Below are 23,720 nucleotides of genomic sequence, written 5' to 3' on the forward strand. Positions count from 1 at the left end.
TGACTACGACATCATCTTTGACAGAAGATGTAGTCGGGCCTGCACCATGACAAGGCCCCGGCCATAGCTTCTTTTTGTCCCGCCAGCGAGAGGCATTTCGTCAACGTGGAGACCTGTGTTGCGGCCTTTCGCCCTGCGTTCCTTGGTGCAGGTAAGATGTCCATTGGACATTACCCCACTCTTCCTTCCCCTCCCGAATGTTTTGTTAATAACGATGTTTTTTTCCAGGCAAAACATATGTTACTTCACAACATTTGGAGGTACGACATGTGCTGTGTGTGAATTGTCTTGGTCGTTTGTGTAGCTTGGGTAGCGTTGGCCAAAGCTGTGTGTGGCCTGGTGTCAGTACCTGGCTACTCTATTTGCAGTTAGCCTATTTAGCTGATGTCGGCCATTGGCTCCTTGCTACTTTGTTTTCTCTGGTATAGACCCTCTTCTCTTTGGATTTAAGTGTTGATCTTTGTCCTTTTGGATCTATGTATATTCATGTTGCCTTTGTGAAGTTATCTTTTCCTTCTGTTTTGTTCTTCCATTAAAAGTTGAATATCCTTTAGGGGCTCATCTTTGCTTATCTCTCTCATACATGCTCTCTCTCTAACACACACACACACAGACATGCTCTCTCTCTCTAACACACAAACACACATGCTCTCTCTCTCTCTCTCTCTCTCTTTCTAACACACAGACATGCTCTATATCTCTCTCTAACACACAAAATGACATGCTCTCTCTCTATATATTTCTCTCTCTTTCTAACACACATATACATGCTCTCTCTCTAACACACACACACAAACAGACATTATCTCTCTCTATCTCTCTCTCTCTGGCCTTGCTCTGGTGGAGGGTCAGGGGCATTGCCGGGTCTGTGCAGCGATAACACTGTATATTGACTGTAGAACGGGAGCTCTCTCTCGCTCTCTCTCTTGCTATATGTTGACTGCATCATGCCCAGCCTCGGGCAGCGCTATTATTTAAGAATATGTTGACTGTATGAAAAAAAGAAAAAAATCTCGCGTTTAAATCTCGCACAGGGCCTCGCATTTCTCCCAGGCGGCCCTGCACACACACACACACACACACACACACACACACACACACACACACACACACACACACACACACACACACACACACACACACACACACACACACACACACACACACACACACACACACACACACACACACACACACACAGAAAGGGAGAATGCCCCTCACCCCCCTTCCCCAGTCCCCGTTCTCTCTATGGCTCTGATCAGGGTTAGCTTACGCTAACGTAACATTAATTTGGGTCTTTAACGCGACGTGGGCATAAATGAATGGCGGGGATGCAAAGCATGTTAGATGCATTGTGGAAAAAAACAGCAGGCACTTATTTAGAGTGGCAAAATAGGCGGACTCTGGAACTATGCTGTAACGTCTACAGACGCGGAGCTACTGTTGATGTTGGGCGGATATACTCGCCAGGGGATTTTCAAAATAAGAGTATCGCAATATGAACCGATCTCTTTACGTTACATCGCTCCTATTGGATCATTGATAATAGATCAATATATCGATCTGGATCGATGTATCGTCCCACCCCTAACCATATCTGAACTGCCCCCCCCCCCACACACACACACATCTCAACTCCCCTCAGAAGACACAGTCTTAAACATTTTAATAGTGTTTGGACTTATCTATTAGACTTTACTCGTGTTAGGAGGAGGAGGAGAGAGGACAGGGGCAGGGTTGTGTGTTTAATCAGTCATCTCCAGGAGAATTATTCCAGTGTCACTGGGCTGTCCCCTCATAGACCCTCTCCATCCCCCCCACAGTCTTCCCCTTTGCTCCTAACAGACTCCTCTCCACCCCCCCACAGTCCTCCCCTTTGCTCCTCCCAGACTCCTCTCCACCCCCCCCCCCACAGTCCTCCCCTTTGCTCCTCCCAGACCCTCTCCACCCCCCCACAGTCTTCCCCTTTGCTCCTAACAGACCCTCCCCCCCCCCCACAGTCCTCCCCCCTGCTCCTCACAGACCCCCCCCCCCACAGTCCTCCCCCCTGCTCCTCACAGACCCTCCACCCCCCCCCACAGTCCTCCCCTTTGCTCCTCCCAGACTCCTCTCCATCCCCCCCCACAGTCCTCCCCTTTGCTCCTCCCAGACTCCTCTCCACCCCCCCCACAGTCCTCCCCTTTGCTCCTCCCAGACTCCTCTCCACCCCCCCCCCCCACAGTCTTCCCCTTTGCTCCTCCCAGACTCCTCTCCACCCCCCCACAGTCCTCCCCTTTGCTCCTCCCAGACTCCTCTCCACCCCCCCCCACAGTCCTCCCCCTTTGCTCCTCACAGACCCTCTCTGCTAGGTAGCTTTAGTAGTGCAATACACTGTTCCTGTTGTTTTACTAGTTTAAAGTGGCCTTTCCTCTGGCCATAAGTGTGCGTGTGTGCGGCATGAGTGTTAAAGTGGCTGCTAGTGTGTGAGCGTGCTCAGCGTGCGTGTCGTGTGTGTGCTTGTGTGTGCTTGTGTGTGGATAGTTCAGTTTCTGTGTCTCTCAATGTTCATTGTTCAGGGCTCTGATGGCCTGGGGGAAGAAGCTTAGCCTAAGCCTCTCCGTCCTAGTAGCTGGGGTTCGCAGGCGTCTGCCTGACCTCAGCAGCTGGAACAGGCTGTTATTGGGGTGGTGGGGGTCTTTCATTATCCTGCAGGCTCTGGATTTGCACCTCTTGTTGTATAGAGCCTGCAGGGGAGGTAGCGCAATACCCGTGGTACGCTCGGCTGAGCGCACCACTCTCTGTAGGGCCTTCTTGTCCTGTGCCGTGCTGTTCCCATACCAGGCAGTGATGTTTCCGGTCAAGATGCTCTCTACAGCTCCTGAGTAGAAGGACTGGAGTATCTTCCCCGATACTCTGAACTTCCTTAACTGTCTCCGGTGGTAGAGGCGCTGCTTCGCTTTCTTTACTACTGTGTCTATGTGTGTTGACCATGTCAGATCCTCTGAGATGTGGACCCCCAGGTACTTGAAGCTGCTCACCCTGTCCACGGTAGCCCCGTTAATCATCAGTGGTGTGTGTGTCTCCTGCTGTCCTCTCCTATAATCCACGATCAGCTCCTTGGTTTTACCAATGTTCAGGAGCAGGCTGTTGTCCTGGCACCAACGTTCCAGTACCTCAACCTCCTCCCGGTAGGCCTTCTCGTCGTTGTCCGAGATCAGCCCCACCACCACCGTGTCGTCTGCGAACTTCACTATGGAGTTGGAGCTGAACTTGGCCACACAATCGTGTGTGTAGAGTGAGTACAGCAGGGGGCTTAGAACACAGCCCTGGGGGGACCCGATGCTCAGGGTGATGGTGTTGGAGGTCTGACCCCCCACCCTGACCGCCTGGGGTCTTTCACTCAGAAAGTCCAGTACCCAGGCGCTCAGGGCGGAGCTCAGACCTAGCTCGATCAGCTTGTCCACCAGTCTGGTGGGGACTATGGTGTTGAACGCTGAGCTGTAGTCAATGAACAACAGTCTCACATAGCCCCCCTTCTGACGGTCAAGGTGGGAGAGAGTGCTGTGCAGTACCTGGGAGACCGCGTCGTCAGTGGACCTGTTTGTCCTGTATGCAAATTGCATAGGGTCCATATCACTGGGGAGGGAGGCACAAATGTGGTCCTTGACCAGCCTCTCGAAACATTTCATGACCACAGAGGTGAGTGCCACCGGTCTGTAGTCATTTGGACATGTTGGGGAGGGTTTCTTCCTCCCCCCTGCTCCTCACAGACCCTCTCCACCCCCACAGTCCTCCCCCTTGCTCCTCCCAGACTCCTCTCCACCCCCCACAGTCCTCCCCCTTGCTCCTCCCAGACTCCTCTCCACCCCCCACAGTCCTCCCCCTTGCTCCTCCCAGACTCCCCCCCCCCCACAGTCCTCCCCTTTGCTCCTCCCAGACACCTCTCCACCCCCCCACAGTCCTCCCCTTTGCTCCTCCCAGACTCCTCTCCACCCCCCCCCCCACTGATCCTCCCCTTTGCTCCTCTCCTCCCTACAAAAAAATAAAATAAAAAATACATCTGTGTAATACGCCATGGAACGCTTTCAGAATAGTGAAACGTGACTGCATGCTAGACAAAAAAAAGGTTAAAATAAAAAAAGACGTTCGGTTTGCCTCGATGGAGCGATGAAAGGGGGCGGAGTTGTGACTTCTGAGGGTTTGTTCCTGCTGCCAAGCGAGTCACATCAAGTGCTTCGTAAAGTATTTGAAACCATAACCACATGCGCGCTGTATTTCAGTCGTGTGATGTAACGTTATCTCAAGTAATACTTCTGACAGTCACTCCACTCTGCCCCCATCGTGTGACCTAAGGAAATGAAAGCCTATGATCTGGTCACGTTTGGTTTTAAACCCTGATACAGTGTTTATTTTTTGTTACAGTTGTTGTCACAGCTATACTGTAACACGTGTGCGTCATCAGGCTTAGGATTTACCATCTAGCAGTATTTTCTGTATGTATTAAAGTGCAGCAGTGTTTGTGTTGGCAGGGAACCAGCATTCAACATCCACCCCTCATATATAACGTCCTGGCATTCTTTCTGCAGGGTGGCTTGCTAGTGTTATTTCATGTTTCATGAACATCCAACGTAAACATTTATGTATTTTATGCTCGATCCTATTTAGCAATTGAATACAAGTGTCTGCACAGCTGAATTTCTTTTCTTTTTATTCTTTTTTTCCCCAAACTGAGGTAATATTTAATGACTTTTTTGCGTTTTTTTATGAAGCGTGCAAGTTATTTACATGTCTCGTGGGGGGATGTCTTATGACCGCTTGATCGTGCATCTGGAAAAGCATTGGTCCAAAAGAACAGCAACGTTTGTTTGTTACTTGTACAAAAACCTCTGTAAAAAAAAACGTGTACTCTAGCTTAGCTGGAACCTTTTAGCAGCAACTGTGTCTAACTCACACCAGATTGGGTTGCTTCAAGTATTTCTATATTTTAGTTTTAAGAAGGTTTATCAAAGTAAAAAGAAAACGAGTCGACGCCTTCCTCTCCTCTTCCTCGTAATGGTGTGCTTTCATATTCAAGTAGAAAATGGGCTCTTTAATCATGTACATCAAGTAACCTCTCGTTAACAATCTCACCTGAATCTTTGAGATGTGAATGTTGTAATGATTTTGTCACAATGGCTACTGGCCGGTGAAAGCTATGGACGGTTTCATCTTGACAACGTGTACATTCAAAACAGACCAAAGTAAATTTCCTGGTGCAATGTTTGCTAATGCAATAACTTGACCGAAAATTTACCTATTGAGTGGTAAAAAGAGAATTCTGAGAAAGCATTCCAACAAAATGTACACTTGAAAGTAGGGATGCTCGATATTGGCTTTTTTACCGATACCGATATACCGATATTGTCCAACTCTTAATTTCCGATACCGATATCAACCGATATCAACCGATACCGATATATGCAGGGTTTCCCCCCCCAAAAAACGGAATAATTTCAGGTAATTAACATTACATATCTCTTGTTGTGGAATTAACACAACATTATGCATACTTTTGACAATAAATAAAATCAGAATTTGTTCTTACTTGCTTGCCTGGGTAAATAAAGGTTATAGAAATGTAAACAAATAAAAAAAAAAATATTTGAAAACCGATACCGATATTTTCCGATATCACATTTTAATGCCGATATCGGCCGATAATATCGGTAGGCCGATAATATCGGACATCCCTACTTGAAAGGGTTAATATACCAAAAATAGCTTATAGAGAAAAAAAAGCTTTTGTTTACAAAGTACATTTCAGTTCTATATGTGATGCTTTATCTTAGTAGTTCTACTGTAGCCCCATGCAACACAAAAGCTTGACAAACAGTACCTTTGAAATGTTTGACAGGGTCTATTCAAACAGCAGTCATGTCCATAACTGTGGTTGCCATGGCTACAGTATTGCTGCTGGCCTCGCCAACCAGGCCAGGTGTCTGTTGCCATCCGCCGCAACCTTTAGTCCCTCAGCTCTGTTTTCACTGAGAACCTGCAGACAGCTAGCATTTCCATAAAACACAGCTGTACAGGCACACAGGCACACACACATGCATGCTCATACATACATACACACACATACATACAAACGAGCCCATGTGCTCATGCACACACTTACTCATGAGCGTGAGTCTGTGCACTGCACAAACACACACACACACACACACACACACACACACACACACACACACACACACACACACACACACACACACACACACATACACACACACACACACACACACACACACACACACACACGCACACACACAGTGACAGTTTGGCACTGGTCTGGAACCCTCTCGCTGGATACATTTCAAAGGACAGAACGCGCTCATTAATTCTAACAGTCACCCATTCACAAAGACGTGTTTGGTACGAGCTTTGGAACCGAGGGACACTGTATCTTAAAAAGTGAAAAGAACACGTCCCAAAGATGTGACACTGTTGTGTGAGTGAACAAGAATGTTGCTCTGTTGCCCAGCCGCAGCTGCACCGCCGCCATAGATTTCAGCCTTTTCCTATACATGTATTTTGTTTAGAGCAAACACCATGTGTACTGTACTGTATGTACATGAAGAAAAACCTCCCTGCCCTCGACACACACTTCCTCGCGCCCACCCCCCCCCCCCCCCCCCTCTCAGTGACGGTTGGATTCTACGGTATATACATTCTTAATGAGGGCTCGGCTGGTGGCTGGGAGCTGATAGCGACATAGTTGGATGGTGACTGAGTGCAGAACCAGCTTTAGCTGGCTGCTCGTATAGGGTGCGAGCTGCGTCTATTTCACTAATGCCCTGACCTGTCTCTCTCTCTCTCTCTCTCTCTCTCTCTCTCTCTCTCTCTCTCTCTCTCTCTCTCTCTCTCTCTCTCTCTCTCTCTCTCTCTCTCTCTCTCTCTCTCTCTCTCTCTCTCTCTCTCTCTCTCTCTCTCTCTCTCTGTCACACACACAGACACACACACACTGACCATGCCTCTCTGGTGTTGTTTCTGTTTCAGAGACTATGGCGGCTCCTGCAGACGCAAATCAGGTAAGAGAAACACAATCTGTTTAACTTGATAAACTGGTAAATAAATCAGGTATGGTTTTGTATGATATTCGATTGTCTTTGTTGTTGACATAACACAATGACATATGGCAGTTTATCTCACTAATATACGATAGTTATAGTTTAACATGTAGAACATAGTTTAGTACAAAAACAACCTAAGTTCCGAGCCACCTCCTGGCGGTAGGTAAACTTTCTGCGGACAGAATAAAAGCAGCAGAGTAAAGTGCTGTGCAATGAAGAATGAACTCTCATGATAATAACATATCAGTCCAGGTACTTAAGACGTACACCCGGGCCCAGCACGGCTCTGTTGCGATGAAAGGGTTAAGCAAACAGCCAGCGATGGACGAATGACCACCTGTTTCTGCAGCTATGCTCTATTCACTGTACTGGGTGTCGGGGTGGTGTGTGTGTGTGTGAGCATGTGTGTGTGGGTGTGTGCGTGCGTGCGCATCACTTAGCTGAGCATTGGGATGCAGGCGTGGGTGCAAGAAAGGTTTTGAGAGGGGCTTAGCGAACAGCTGTGTGAATGTGTAGCATTACCATGTGTTTTCCCTTCCCTGTGTGTGTGTGTGCACGTGCACGCCGCATGCACACAATCTTAGAATACCCGCATGCATTACGAAATAACATATGTTAGTTGAGCAATCGAATGCGCACTTGCAAATACGGTTTTCTCTGTTGAGAAAAAAATAAGTATGACATAGTTGGTAGTAATCTTGCCAGCTGATCTGTATTGCGGTCAGTCGGCTACTAAAATGGAATAAGACTCCAACCTAATTTCATTATATGCTCCATGGCATTGGGGCTTTACGTAACGGTGAATTCCTGCCACATAGCGAAATGGAAAGATTGTCTTATTTCAGGCATGTGTGTGCGTCTAGTAGCCTGCATTCAGTCTGTGCTAGATATTAGATTGGCTTCCAGTTAGAGGCGCACTGACTGACTGCCTGGAAATCCACTCATGCAGCCTCTTAACGTTAACGTGCACAGTTTTAAATTACACTCAGCTGGCTCATTCGGAAAGGTCAGAGGTCAAATACACAGGCTGTTTGTTGCTTGTCGTCTACATCCTGTTTGTTTACGATCAAGATTTATTGATGCACATCTAAGAATAGGGATAGAATCTAATGGTGGAAACAACGATTCCATACCTCATGTTTGATGCTGTTGGTTTTCTAACCTTACGGCTGATACCAGGTACACATAGGTCCTCCACTATCTCCTTCACTGCGCCTAGGACTGGACCAAAATATCATATCACAATATCTTTTTGTTTGTTTTTGTATTCACTTTTTCTCCTCTTTTTCTATTTTTCTCCCATCCCAATTCCATTGTGCCAATTCTCCCCTCCCCTGTTTTGAACGTTGCTCGCATATGCCCCCCACTGGCCGGTTGTAGGGAGGATAGAAGCCTTGCATCACGTGTCCCCTCCGATACACGAGGAGGCAGCCTGTCACATCTTTTCACCTGCCAGCGCGGACTCTCATTGGCGAGGTGTAACGTGTGGGAGGCTCACACTACCCCCGCCATTTCCTGTCTCTGCTGTGCAGGCGTCCCCCAACCGACCTGTAGGAGTCACTGTCCACAACGTCCAGATTACCACCCATCGACTTCCACCCACTAACTCTGCCAATTGAGTCAGTATGACGGCTGGCTCAAGCTGGAGGCAACGCCGACAGCCGGAGTCGAACCCGGTGTCTCTATCACAATATCTTTCTGAGATCCGACAGTATAATAGTTTTCCAGTAGAAATTACATTGTGATACGACATATTTACAATTCTCAGAGTCCTTGTTACAGCCCTTGGATCAAAACGACAGAGTCTTGACTGATGCATAAGACGATCTTTATTTAATTGTCCATCCGTGACGTCATCTTAGCACCGTACATACGTACATAAACAGACAAACAAACATTTCACATAATGGTTTCCACAGTACAGTACAAACACTAAACTAAATAACATTGGTATCAAACTACAAGGATTACATTCCTACACAAGACATAAAATCATTCATTCACGAATTTCATTCTACAAAGTTACAACCATAATCAAATAAACAACACAGCATACCTTGCTGCGCTCTCCAAGGAATGCAAACATAATCCGAAAAGGTCCTTTCTTCCGTTTAAAACACACGGTCAATACATGGGGATACAAAAGGATAAAAGTCGCACAGAAATACAAAAGCGATACAAAAAGACGCACCAAACGTTCCTGCTGCCGACTACATCACTTAACAAGCGCTTTCAGCTGTACTGATCTGCGGTGCGCCAATAGGGACAGATTTATGTAGGCCTACGGGTACCGAACTCCGGTCAAATCCCACACGTCATTTCAAGGCATACATAATTATACTGAATATAAACAGCAAAGGATATTGCCTATACATGTTTCATCTCAAGTGGTCCGTTACAGTCCTATTTAATTCAAAATGGTCTATTTTCTTAAAATTTTTAATACTGCTGCAAGGAATTCTCTTTAATTCACAGTTGACGACGGTATAGTAAAAATCCATCCAATACCATTGCATGGATCCATGACGGTATACCTTCATATTCAGTATACCTTCTCCAGCCCTAACTACAGTACGTCTACACTATTCTGGGCGTATGGGTTAACTGTACCCAGGTCTGGGTTTGGGACTTTACTTTGAAAATGTAATGCGTTACATATAGCTGATATCAGCTAAAGATTGTAATCAGTTATATACTACTATTGTATTATCTCAACTCAGTAACACAATCTAATTGGGCTTGGGAAGCTGAGGTCCAATTTTTGACGTCATGTAGACTCACTCCAGGTGACTTGAGTGTGTTCACAGGCAGATTTATGGGTTAAAATATTGTTTGCAACTTTTTGTGTGAAAAGCTGCCATGGAAAATCTCATCGGAGAAACCCCAATCTTTTTTCCCTCCCCTTCTCTCTTAGACATTTGGTATGTTTTAGCTATTTCCCTATGCAATTATATTGCAATTTATATATAATTATCTGAATAGTATAGAAGTAATCCTCCAAAGGTTGCAAGCGGCATCCGTGGACTGATTGATTACCTTTAACCACCTCTGGATTACTTTGGCTCTAAACTATCAAGAATATTAAGTATACAGGAGAATATATTCACATTTAGGGACTGTAATTTGAATAGTGTTATTGTTATTACCGACAACCATAATCAACAATTATCTTTAAGATGTGTAAAATGACGTGTGTTCACAATCAAAATACATTTTCCCCTTCAACCCTGTTTTTGAGTAACACAGCAGTGAATCACATAATCTTTCAAAAGTATATGCAATATGATTACCCCCTCCTCCACAAATGACCAATTGTAATCAGGTTACAGGTAATATTGTAATTTGTAATTACAATACAAATAATGTACAATGTACAGGTAAATTGTAATCAGGTTATGATGTAATGCATTACTGCAGAGGAAATATTGGTACTGCAGTGTTTCCCCTAGGATTTTTTTCAGGGGGGGTGGTAGGCCCCCCTAAACTACTAGTGTTGTCGCGGGGCGTGCGTGTCACGGATACGTGGTGTCAACAGTGTCGTCATAGACGCGTGCAGTGAGGTGGTTGTTAGTATCGGTGCATTTCTCTACACTGAGCTGAAATGAAACGATTGCACATAAATTAGGTAAATAAATATTAAAAATATTTATTTACAACACATAAATTAACTTATTTACAATTATACATAGTACAGTAGTGACAACACACATATGAACTATTTACAATACAGGGAGGCACATGCACACTGGACGCTCTGACCAAAGAGTCAGTTTATCAGAGCGGAGCAGATTTTCAGAGTGAATTTATTAACTCACATTACATTTACATTTACATTTAGTCATTTAGCTGATGCTTTTATCCAAAGCGACTTACAAGTTCTGTACGACAAGTCATCAGGAAGGGTACAACTCTATCAGCTGCGTAACAATGTTCATCAAAGTGTTGCGTGTTACATTGTAGGTTAGTTTATTAGGACAAGTGCATGACAGTAAGGTTAGTTGGGGTTCGATTTTTATTTCCCCCCCCCCATTATTTCAGATAATGGTTGAAGAAGTGCGTCTTTAGTCGACGGCGAAAGATTGGACGGGATTCGGCTGTCCTAACTGGGGTGGGTAGTTCATTCCACCATTGTGGGGCAAGGACTGAGAATAGGCGGCTTCTCTTTGATGACCCTCCCGGAGCTTGGATAGGAGTAGGTCTGAGGCGGCCAGAAGATGCAGAGCGTAGGGGTCTTGAGGGTGTGTAGTTAGAGACCATCGACCGCAGGTAGGCGGGAGCGGTTTCCTTTGCCGCACGGTATGCTAGGTCGAGGGCCTTGAAGCGGATACGTGCAGCAATGGGGAGCCAGTGCAGGTCCCTAAGAAGTGGGGTGACATGGGCCGACTTCGGTAGGTTTGAGATCAGGCGGGCCGCTGCGTTTTGAATGAGTTGAAGAGGCTTGGTGGCAGTGGCCGGGAGGCCAGCGAGCAGTGCGTTGCAGTAGTCGAGGCGGGAGATTACTGTTAATTGGACGAGGAGTTTGGTGGCTTCTTTTGTCAGAAAGGGGCGGATCCTTCTGACGTTGCTCAGGAGGAATCTGCAGGTTCTGGTTGTCGCTGCGATGTGAGCAGAGAAGTTCAACTGGTCGTCGAGGACAACACCAAGGTCCTTGGCGGTCGGGGACGCGGTCACAGCTGCATTCTCGACTGTGATGGAAAGGTCGGTCAGGGGGGAGGATTTGGCCGGCAGGTGGAGCAATTCTGTTTGGCTTAGGTTCAGTTTGAGGTGGTTGGTCGTCATCCAAGCGGAGATGTCGGACAGACAGGCCGAGATCCGCTCAGAGACGTGGATATCTGAGAGAGGGAAGGAGAGGAAGAGTTGAGTATCATCGGCATAACAATGATATGAGAAGCCATGAGACGTGATAATGTTACCCAGTGATTTAGTGTAGAGGGAGAAGAGAAGGGGTCCTAGGACCGAGCCCTGGGGGACACCCGTCCGCAGGGGGCGGGTGGCCGACACGGTCCCTCTCCATGACACTTGGTAGGAGCGGTCATTGAGGTATGATGTCAGCCATGTCAGCGCAGAGCCAGCCACTCCCATTCCTGCGAGGGCCGCGAGGAGGATCTGATGGTTGACTGTGTCGAAGGCTGCAGATAGATCTAGGAGAATCAGGACAGAGGAGAGGCCTTTCGCTTTTGCTAAGTGAAGTGCCTCTGTGACCGCAATGAGGGCCGTTTCTGTGGAGTGGCCAGTCCGGAAGCCAGACTGATTAGGGTCTAGGAGATCATTCTGTAAGAGATAAGCAGTAAGTTGGTTGGATACAGCACGTTCACCTTAACTAGGGCCCTATGAAATCCGTTTTATCTTTTCCTGTTTTCGGATATGAATTTTCCTGTTTTCGGATTTCTCTGATTTTATATTTTTTTCCTTTGGATTTAACAAAAAAAACAATACAAAATTATGTTTTTAACTAACTTTAATAACAGTACATTAAAGTTCAGTGCCAGTTCAGTTATGAGGCTTATTTTTTTCCATTCAGTTCAGTTCAATGCAGTTCAACTGCCAGTGCAATGCAATAACTAAATCATAATTAAATAGTTAAATAATACAAAATAATCATTTGTTTAAAATAAATCAGAAACGAGATGTCCTTTAAAGGTTCATGCTTCTCCCCATCTCTGGCTGACATCACCATTGTGATACATGATGGTTAGGCCTTTGTGTTTTCCTCAGTGAGGGATTCTCTTTTGTCGGTCAGCAGCGTTTTGTACTTGCTGAAGCTTCTCTCTGTATAATTATACAATTTTAATTAATATAATTTAAAGTTTAAATATCAACATTATCTGGCCGTCCTCAGTAAATACTATCAAACTTTCCAAAGACTAGAGTTGGGACGGGCACGCACGCACACACACACGCACACACACACAGAAAGGGAGAGAATGGCTTATATGAACTATCCAGTTCATATATCAACTTATATCAACTATCCAGTTAGTTTTTATAGTATAACGTTTGGTTACTTGAAAGAGAGAGAGAGAGAGACTGAGACTTGTTACGCACGACGCAGTCTCGGAGTTGTCTTGGAATGGATTTGGTAGCTTTTTTCGGCGTCTCCGTAGACCGTGCCGCGCCACCGTTTTAAAGTCTTAGTGAAGATTGATTTATATGAAAACCGATTTATGTATAATTTAGCTAGCTCGCCAACGATACTGTGATTAAAGCAAACTTAAAAAAAATAAATAAAAATTATATATATATATATATATATATATATATATATATATATATATATATATATTTATTTTATATACATTTTTTTAAATTATCATTTTTTCAGGAGGGGCGGGGGGTCCCGTTGACGGGGCGGGCCGCCCCGCCAAGGCAATGGTAGGGGAAACACTGTACTGTATCACTCCATTGACGCAGGGCAGTGGAGAAAGTGCACCCTGAGTCTGTGGTACATTTGTGCTGTAGCTGCAGATTATGGTTCCCATAATTACATGGTGCTGGTCTCCCGTAAGAGTTTTCTAAACCCCGTCCCTAACGGGAGAATGCTGTCCCAGGCCACAAGATTGCACGCGGTCAGGAGGCTGGGTTAGGAACTCTTACCTGGCATGAAAAAGCCACAGAAATCTAATCTAATCATCATCATCATCATCATCATCATCATCATCATCATCATCATCATCATCATCACCACTATCATTAGATTAGATTAGCAATATACAATGTACAGGTGATTAAACTGTGTATAAAATATACAAATTAGTACTACTGAGTGTAGTGCTAATCAGATGTATGCACAGAGTTGCAGTATAATATGTATACAGATATAAAGACAGTATGGTAGTAGTCATACTGGCCAGCAGCCCTCCCCTCCCCAGCATCTCCCCTCTCTCTCCCAAATCCATTGACCATATTCACACAGCGGCCATTTTGCTCGTATGCAGGGACGTGCACAGGACTTTAGAGGGGCAGGTGTTCAAAGGCTGAAAAGGGCACTATACCTGTGTAATGTGTATGTTCGAATCGAGTGTGCGCAGTGCACAAGCCAGATTTTTGGGGGCCCTTTTTGGGCGGGGGGGGGGGCCTTTTTATGCTTTTTGGGGGGTTTTGGTGATCAAATATTGAACTATAATAATCAGTGCAGGAGCTGACTTATCCTTGAAAGACACTTAACATAAAAAAGACACTGACATAAAAGGCCCATACATCTCCATAAATGTTCAGGGGGGAGGGAATAAGTGCTTACCCTACAGACCCCAAGAAGTGCTGTATATTCTGTATTGTTTAATATAAAAGCATTTTTTATTCCAATCCCGATTTGTATTTGAGATTCCCAAATCCCATCGGACTTGACTTCTTTGTGTCCCTCAGTGAGTGTAATACCAGCATTCAACTGTATGCGCCACAGCAGTTTCTATCATCATCATCATCACCACCCACGCTATGCATAAAACATATAGGTCCGCGGAGAGGCATGCTGAGGAGGCCGTGCAAACTGCAATGGAATACGGGGCATCTCTCTCTCTTTACCAAATTTTTGGCTATCCTGACACTTTTCAGTTGGAAGGGCAGTCTATATGCGCAACGGCAAACAAAAAAGAAACCAAAAAAAAAGGGGGCACTTTTTTATGAGGCTCAAAAGGGCAGGTGCTCAAGCACCCCTTGGGCTCTATGTGTGCACGTGCCTGCTCTTATGTCATGCTCAGGTCCTTTTATTTATTTTAGTTTTGGTTGCAATTGTGAACAAAAGCCAAGTGAGACATTTTTGAAAAAACAGTCAACGAGGTGTCTATGAATTCTGTATTTGAAGGCCTGAAGACCATTGTCTGCAATGGATCCAATAGTGTGAATAACCTTGGGATTCCACAGGGTGGAAAGGAATCCGAACCTGAGCATAACATAAGAGCAAAATGGCCGCCGTGTGAATATAACGGTGGTTATCCTATAACCCTAGTTATACGACTACTGGCAGAGCGTCTCTTTGCCTATTGGACTATACTCGTGTGCCTATTGCACTCACTGAAAAAAAACAATCATGCACCTTACATCTACCATAGCCACGCCTGCCTCCGGCCGCATATATGCCGGATGCAGTGGCCATGCTCGCCCTTCCGAGTCTGAATTTCACATGAAAACAGCCAAGGGTCATCAGGGCCGAAAAGCGAGACGCTCTGCCAGTAGTCGTATAACTAGGGTTATAGGATAACCACCGTTATACTTCCTACTGGCTTCGCATCTTGCTTTGCCTATTGGACTAAATGGGCGGAGCAGAGCACGTAGCCCTCATACATGTACCCCCTTCGGTCCCTTACGACCATCAAAGCGGAGAGGGTCATATCCCCACACTCGTCCTAATGAGGAGTGGGAAGATAGGACTCCGATACTATGCGTAATAGGGTGCAGCTTCCCTAGAACGCACAACGTGAGTAGAGCGTGCATAATCAACCCACGGTCCACATCACCACACATCCCTGCTAGCCCGCTTAGGGGCGGGATGCAGAAGAGGTCCCAGCACTAAGGACCGCATGAGAGACAGAGCTCTCAGTCATGTCCATGAGATAGAACCTGACGAAAGGGCCCGGGGAGGTGCAAGCTGCAGCGCAAATGTCCTCCATCGAGACCCCTCTAAGCAGGGCAGCAGAGGCTGCCACTCCACGGGTGGAATGTGCTCTGATGCCTGCGGGGGGAACCTGTCCAGCCAAGGTGTAACAGAGGGCAATGCCCTCGCACAACCAATGTGACACGCGTTGTTTGGACAGCGCCTTACCCTTGTTAGGGCCACCATGACAAACAAACAGTTGACTGGTAGCCCTGAAGTCCTGTGTGCGTTTGAGACATATTGCAAGCGCACGAATGTTACACAATAGGCGAAGGCTCCTTTCCACCTCACCTGCGTGAGGGGGAGGGTGAAAAGCCTTTAGCACAATATCCCTGGAGCGAAAAGTGCTCCGGATATTTTTTGGCACATAGGCTGGATTGGGCCTCAGAGTAACACTGCTATTATCCCCCTGTATAGACAGACACTCTGGGCGAACCGAAAGAGCGCATAATTCACCCACGCGTTTAGCGGAGGTGATGGCCAGGAGAAACGCTGACAGGTTAATGGTGCATGATTACCGCAGTAGCAGTGCAGAGCAGAGCTCATAGTCCTAAGAGCTGCATCTGTATGCCGCTGACGTTATGCTGTCTGTTCTGACCAGAAGGTGCCTGTCCTTCACATGAGGGATGAGCCATGTGAGGACTAAATGCACTGCCTACAATTCCAACACATTGATATGTAGGGTAGACAGAGCAGGCCAACTGCCTCCTACCGCGTTGGTCCGACATGTCCCCCCCCCCCCCAGCCTGTGAGGGACGCATCGAAGAAGACCGTCACGTGAGACGTGACGCTGCCCATGGGAACACCAACAGAAAGGGTCCCCGGCTTCCTCCAGTGGTTGAGGTCTCCTCTCACTGACGTGGGGACTCTCAGGCGCCTCCCCTTGCCTCTCACAGGGTCTATTTTCATGCTGGAAAACCACCTCTGGATTTTCCTCATAAAGAGGAGGCCAAGCAGGACCACGGAGTGCATTACGGACAATGCCGTAACCATCCTGCGAGGATGGAACTCCTTGAGCGCACCAATAATATCTTCCCGATGTCGCTCTGAGAGAGTTGCCCCCATAGACCTTGAGTTTAGGATCAAGCCCAAGTACTCTACCTGCTGGCTGGGAAGAGGAGTACTCTTCTTCCAGTTCACAGCAAAGCCCAGACTGGAAAGGTGTTCCACCACCCGCCTGGTCTGGGACCTGGTGACCTCCTCAGACCGGCTGAGGACCAGAATGTCGTCTAGATAAAATACAATTTGTATCCCCTGATGACGCAGAGGTCCCAGCGCGGTCTCCAGGCACTTGGTGAAAGTGCGAGGGGCCAGAGAGTAGCCGAACGGCATTCTCTGGTATTTGTATGCTATTCCCTGAAAAAGGAAGCGCAGGAATTTCCTGTGAGGAGGAAAAATCGGGATGTGAAAATACGCATCCTTCAGGTCTATGGCAGTGAACCAGTCTCCCACTCTGACCGCATGCAAGTAGGTGTCTGACGGTCAACATTCTGAACGGTCTCACCGCAATCAATCGATTGAACGGGGACAGGTCCAGTATGGGTCTGATACCCCCCATTTTCTTGGGTACCAGAAAATATCGGGAGTAGACCCTTCTCGTCCTCTAGCGGTAATGACCTGCTTTGCCAACAGAGATTGAATCTCGTCAGCCAGGGCTGTCACTGCCGCGGCCTCAGAGTATGGTTCAAACCCATAAACGGAGGGTGGGGGTGTTTGAATTGCAACACAAGCCCCAATCTCAACGTTTTCTCTATATATTCCGATATGTAGCACTTTCGTAGCCACACATGGTACAAATCGCAAAGCGGTCGTGCGGCTGACTGGCGCTGACCTGCTAAGAATTGTAGATTCTTAGAGTCCCGGTCCTTCCCGCTGTGCATTGCAATTGCACCCATGGGGGGACCCTGACAGAAAGGGAGGGTTTTGAACCAGGGGAACACCCAACGTCATCTCCTTTTTATTACTTGTCCCAGAGGGCGGATGACGCTGTTCCCCCATTGAGCTGTCTCCTGTCTTCGTGACACACTGGGGATCACCTGCTCTGCGGCTTGACATACGCACACTAGGGGTGGACGGTATGGTCTAAAATTTATATCACGGTATAATTTGAAGCATAGACGGTAACGGTATATATCACGGTATCAGTGTTTCCGTTAGAATAATTTTTTTTGCCTGATAGGCAGGCTATATAAAGAATGACATCCTCAAGGCATGTAGATTTATAATATTTTAACTTAAAACTAGGCTACTTTTGCGTATACAGTCATTATATTCCAAATAAAATAAGTCCCGAGTCGAGACTCCGTGCTGCTCCCAACAATCCCAATAGTATGCAACTGCAGAGCCGCAGAGTAGGGGCGCTTTCAGGTCCGGTCACAGGCCCGCTCAACAGCGCCCCCCACCCAACGGCTCAATTGCCAATGGCTGAATTGGAGTATTGCACTGTGCAAAATTCAGCATCCAGCTCGCGCTGCCCAGCCGTCAGAACACTACACACATATCATAATGTTCACAGCAAACTGTAGTTGATCACCAGGTATGTTTTATTAACGTAGAATAATTCATATAAGAAAAATGATAGGGAAATCTCTTACCTTTCTCCACTGGTTAAAAATGCCAGGAACTGAAATTGAAACTTGCTGTGCGCCGCGGTGATATGTGTTTATTATGAAATGACAATTGCGTGTTGACACGCCCACTGCGCGAAGCCTCCTAAATAACTTTTTCCAGTTTGCACATATCTATTATCTATGACTAATTCTATCTGTTTTTAGGGGCAAATGCGGAGTGAAATAGTCGCGCTGTGGTTACATGACGTCATTGCTATTTTAGAGCTGCTCTACCGGTTACAAGGTATAGTCAAAATCCATACCGTAGAGCAAATTCATACCGTTTATACCGTATACCGTTTATACCGGCCACCCCTAACGCTGCAATGGTATTACTACCATCCAAATTACGAGTGCTCCAAACACCACTGCCTCTGTTAGGACACATAGTCTGGATGGGGGAGCACACACGTAATACCCGGCCTGGCGAGGGCTGGGCTGGGAGAACCCGCACTGTGTCACAACGTCGTTATGACGCGGCCGGAGGTTCCCTCTCTGACGAGCGGAGGCAGGGAGACTCGCTCCGTCATCATGTGTAACGTCAGGATGATTTCTTTACAGGGATCCCTGCGTCAGCCTCGTGATAGGATAGTAGCGCGGCCCAACGCCAGAGGGGGAACAGAGCCCCTATTTTCGTATAGAATACTAGGGGATGAACAAAGAGCTTTGCTAGACATAGCGGAATGAAGGCGCTGGTCTAATCCCCGGGGGGATCCGCGCACTTCATGTTTGCATAGACATACGCCCGCCCGGGTCTGTCGGTATTTCGGGCCCCTCTTCTCTGTTCTATTTTGCGCTTTGCGCGCCAGGGTGCCCTGGGCAGGGGTCTTAACACCGCTGGTCAGAGGTCTCGCAGCAGCCGCTGATGAGACAGGGCTCTCCCCTCTGGTTGTGGGGCATGGGGCGGCGTGGGAAGCCTGGGTCTCATAAGCTGCCGACATCTCCTCCACGGATAAACCAAACAGTCCATCCTCGGAGAGGGGGGCCATGAGGAGAGGAGTCCTCCTCTCTTCCTCCAGGGACGACTGCTCTAGTCACAGATGTCTGTGCATCAAGGTTGTAAGTGTCGTCACTTACCAGAGGCTATAGCTTGCAGCCGCGTTCAGGTGCAGTATAACCTCAGACGCCTGAGCGAGGGTCTTGGTGTCGTCTGGACCCAAGACCCGTCTGCCCGACGCCACCTTCGACATACAGATCCAGCTCTTAAAAATGCAAGGGTGCAGTATCGTTAACGCCTCGTTAACAGCACTGCCAGGTTAACACATTCAGGGCCATTTGGATCCGTCTAATATCACTCTAGACGGCCAGCATTTCTAAACAGACTTGCATAGTCCGTGGGGCTGTTTGTAGAGCTAAATCTATACTTTATAGTATTGCTATCTGTCCATTCTCATTGTCAATTGACACCATAAACCGTCCCTTCAAAATGGCTTAAAGAAAAAAAATGTCATCAATACGTTCCCATTTTATAGCGTCTTGAATATAAGCGTTATATGGGATTTGGGCTAGTATATTTCCTGGAAGGCGAGATACAGGGCGCTAAGCTACTAACGTTAAATCCAATGGTATTTCGGCTATAGAGAAGCTACAGTTAAAAATCAAACTGCATATGATCGGTATGATGGTCCACCATGAATGCATGAAAGGGGGGGGGGGGGGGGGGGGGGCGGGTGACGTCGTTTCTGATTATTGATTACCAATAACCGTGTTAGCCTCATTCGCTGATCGGGTGGATGGCTATCATAACAAGGCCTGATCAGCGTGTAATTTACGTGAAAAAAGATCTTACCGTGGGCCGGTTGGATCCCCCAAAGGATTTCCCAGTTATCGATCACCATCTGGTAGATCGATATGTCCATTGGCTGATCATATATTCCTTTACTGCACACTGAAATCCGCATCCCAAAACGTATTCCGTGCTACATGCTATAGGCATAGCTTCAGGTTAGCAGAAAACTACATTGGAGATCCAGAAAAAACAAGACAAACTTCTGCCACAGGGAACATTGCATTATCGAGATAGCGCCCCTAAGAGGATCTGGCCGGTAATGCACTTTTTCGAATTCAAAGAGTAGGGTACTTCTGCAGTGCTGCTCGGTGACATCGAGTAGGTTATTAAAATGGAATAAAAGCCAAAACAACCTTGCCATGGACATGTCCGTGGATGGCCCTCTAGCGGTGGATCCGAAACACGGACATCTCCGTGGTTGGCCGGGAAACGGTTAATGGTGCATGATTACCGCAGTAGCAGAGCAGAGCTCCGAGTCCTGAGAGCTGCATCTGTAAAAGCAGCTAGTTGAGCGATGTTAGTCGCTGCTGCCAGGTTCTGTACCGCGGCGGTGTAGGCTTCATCAGCCCACACTGCCACCTTCCGGGCTGAATCGCCTCCCGGCGTCGGCTTCCAGTCGGGGTGCCACTCCAATATTTCCGGGCAAAGGATCGAATCAAGCAGCTTATCTAAGCACGGTACGCCGGTCCTAAGCCCTCTGATCTGGCCTTCCACCTGTGTAAAGGGCAGATAAGCCTTGGTCAGGCCCTTGACACTTGACACCGCCTGTCCTTTAGTGACATAAGGGTTAATTGGGGGAAAACCTGGACACAGCAGGCCTTGCCCGCTGCTCGGTCCCCTCTGGAAAAATCCCCCACCATACCATCGGACGGCGTACAGGGAGTGGTACCCCATTGACTGTGGCCACAGCCGCCATAATACTGGGGAAGACAAGCAGTAACATTGACTGCTGTCTGCGCTCCTCCACGTATACGTCCCGCAGGGCTGGGGTAATTAACCCTAGCGCGCCGAGCGGGGAATAGAATTCGGGGCCCTAGTCTGGCTAGGCGGGGACACCCCAGGGAAGACACACAGGTCTTTCCCCTGGCCCGAAAAAGGCTCTCCGTGGGGCCGGGGAAATGAGCCCCAGCACGCCAAACACAGGCTGCCCACTGCTCACGCCTACCTATTGCTCGGTGCGATGAGCGACAGCCTCGATGCCACCTGTCACCACACCAGGGCTTACCTTGAGCGCGGGGCGGCTCGAGCCTTCCACCCACTGCCGCGCGCTGTCATCCTTCAGCAATCTTCCGGAGAGGTATCGCCGGTCTGAGGAAACTCCATGACGAGCGGCGGACACCGAGTGCTTCTCTTTCTGAATGCGCTGGGGGAGTCCTGAAAAGGAATATCCTTCTCTTTCTTCTTTCCTTTCATCTCTATCTAACTAAATAAATCGTGTCTTCACTGCTGTAGGTGCCTATGAGCGGCCGTTTTGCATGAAAAAACGAGGAAGGGCGAGCATGGCCACTACATCCGGCATATATGCGGCCGGAGGCAGGCGTGGCTACGGTAGATGTAAGGTGCATGATTGTTTTTCTTCAGCGAGTGCAATAGGCGAAGCGAGACGTGAAGCCAGTAGGAAGTATAACTGTCAATTGGAGACCACTCACCATTGGTTATCCATGACCAGAACACAGCCCAGGTTGACTCTTACAGATAACATGGGCGTATAAGATAAGATAAGATATTCCTTTATTGATCACCTTGGGGAAATTCAGGCATCATAGCAGCATGGGGGAGTGAGAAGGGGAGGTACAGGTACATGGTAATAGTAGAAGACATGATACAGGTCATAAAATTATAGTACAGTAGAGAAGTAAAAATCTAAATAGGCAGTGTAAACAATATAAGAATATAATTAACTTGGAGTATACGTATGTGAGCAAGTAGGCCCAAGTAGGCAGTGTAAATCAAGGTGCAGATGAGGGTCTGTATGCCCTATCAGTTATATTTGCATTACAATACTGTAAATATAGTTACAATAGACACTATAATCTAAATATATACTATGAGTAAGTAAGTATACAGTATACACAGGTGCCGTATGCATGCATAAGGTACGTATGGTGTGATATACGTCATACATTATACGTTTTCAAGATTCAAGAGGTTTATTCATCACATACATACACAACACATATAGTGAAATAAAGGTCTCCATGCCTGCTTCGAGTGTGCAACAAATACAAATAATAATAATAGAATAAAATAATAAAATAGTTTAGGTAGTCCGTTTCAGTGATCAGACATTCCTAGTAGTTCTCGAGTTCTGCTGTCATTAGTATTCCGGCTGCTGGCAGCTGTCCCTGCCCACTGTTGTGGGGCCTGATAGCCGCTGGTACGAAGGACTGGCAGAGGCGGTTAGTTGAGTGTCGGGGGGGTATGAGTCTGTGACTGAACGTGCTTCTCATCTTGACTAGCTCATCGTAAAGGGGGTGGGAGGGATTCTCCAGGATAGCGGCCAGCTTCCTTCTCATCCCCCTCTCTGCCACCACCTCTAGTCTGACCAGCTCAACTCCCACCACGGAGCTAGCCTTCCTCACCAGCTTGTTCAGTTTATTGGTGTCCCTTGAGTTGATGTAGCCCCCCAAGCATAGAAGAGGATGCTGGCCACTACAGACTGGTAGAACGACATTGAAAACGAACTGGCGTGGAGTGTTTAGGTAGAAAATGCCTGCACTAGGGTCCAATAGCGGCTACATGTCCTTTGTAGGCTGAGGGTCTTTGGTGTCCACCAAGAAATGTTCCTCTTCTACCATGCGGTAATTGAGAGCGTCCTGCAGTACGGCATCTCAGCCTGTTCTGGCAAATTCAATGTACAGCTGAAAGCCCAGATTACCCGGCTAACACAAAGAGCCATGGAAATCATGGGAGTCATCCCACACTCCAAGCTGTCTTTGATGAAACTATCATCAGACTGGCCCAGGAGATTACTTCAGACCCCACCCATGTCCTCCACCCTGAGTACCAGCTTCTTGCCTCGGGCAGATGATTCAGCTAAACCACCTTAACAACTCCTTTGTCCCGCTACGCTCTAAATGACAAGCTAGCCAGAGCCTAACCTTTGTAACGCTGCCTTTAATCAAGCTAGCCAGAGCCTAACCTTTGTAACGCTGCTTTTAATCAAGCTAGCCAGAGCCTAACCTTTGTAACGCTGCCTTTAATCAAGCTAGCCAGAGCCTAACCCCTGTAATGCTGCCTTTAATCAAGCTAGCCAGAGCCTAACCCCTGTAATGCTGCTTTTAATCAAGCTAGCCAGAGCCTAACCCCTGTAGGGGAGACCAGGGTAAGTTGAGCCACTTTTCATATTCAGGATCACTACATGAGGGCAATTATAGTTTTGTTGCTAACTGATATATCAGCATATATTTGATAATATAGCATGTCTCGTAGCACAACTTACCATGTATGGGGTAAATTGAGCATACGAGCGGGGTAAATTGAGCCATCTCCCTCCTTCCATCCCTACTTCCTACCCCTGCCCTCCCTTCTACCCTCCCCTCTTCTAACACCCCTCCCCATATACCCCTCCCTAACACCCCTCCCCTCCATGGATTAAGATATTCCACAGTTATACATGTCTGTACTGAATGAAATAACAG

At 47.2% G+C, this 23,720-nt stretch overlaps 1 protein-coding gene across 2 annotated transcripts in view; it reads left to right on the forward strand.

Moving 5' to 3' along the window:
* The window catches only part of LOC311234957 (SH3 and PX domain-containing protein 2A-like), a 134,372-nt gene that overhangs the window by 42,267 nt on the left and 68,385 nt on the right, over nucleotides 1-23,720 (forward strand). For both annotated transcript variants that reach the window (XM_084322246.1, XM_084322247.1), the window contains exon 6: nucleotides 7,018-7,049. In XM_084322246.1, the coding sequence (XP_084178372.1) occupies nucleotides 7,018-7,049 (32 nt within the window). The remainder of the gene's footprint in view (nucleotides 1-7,017; nucleotides 7,050-23,720) is intronic.

This window comes from Notolepis coatsorum (assembly GCF_963971535.1).
Source record: "Notolepis coatsorum genome assembly, chromosome: 9".
NCBI classification, from domain to species: Eukaryota; Metazoa; Chordata; class Actinopteri; order Aulopiformes; family Paralepididae; genus Notolepis; species Notolepis coatsorum.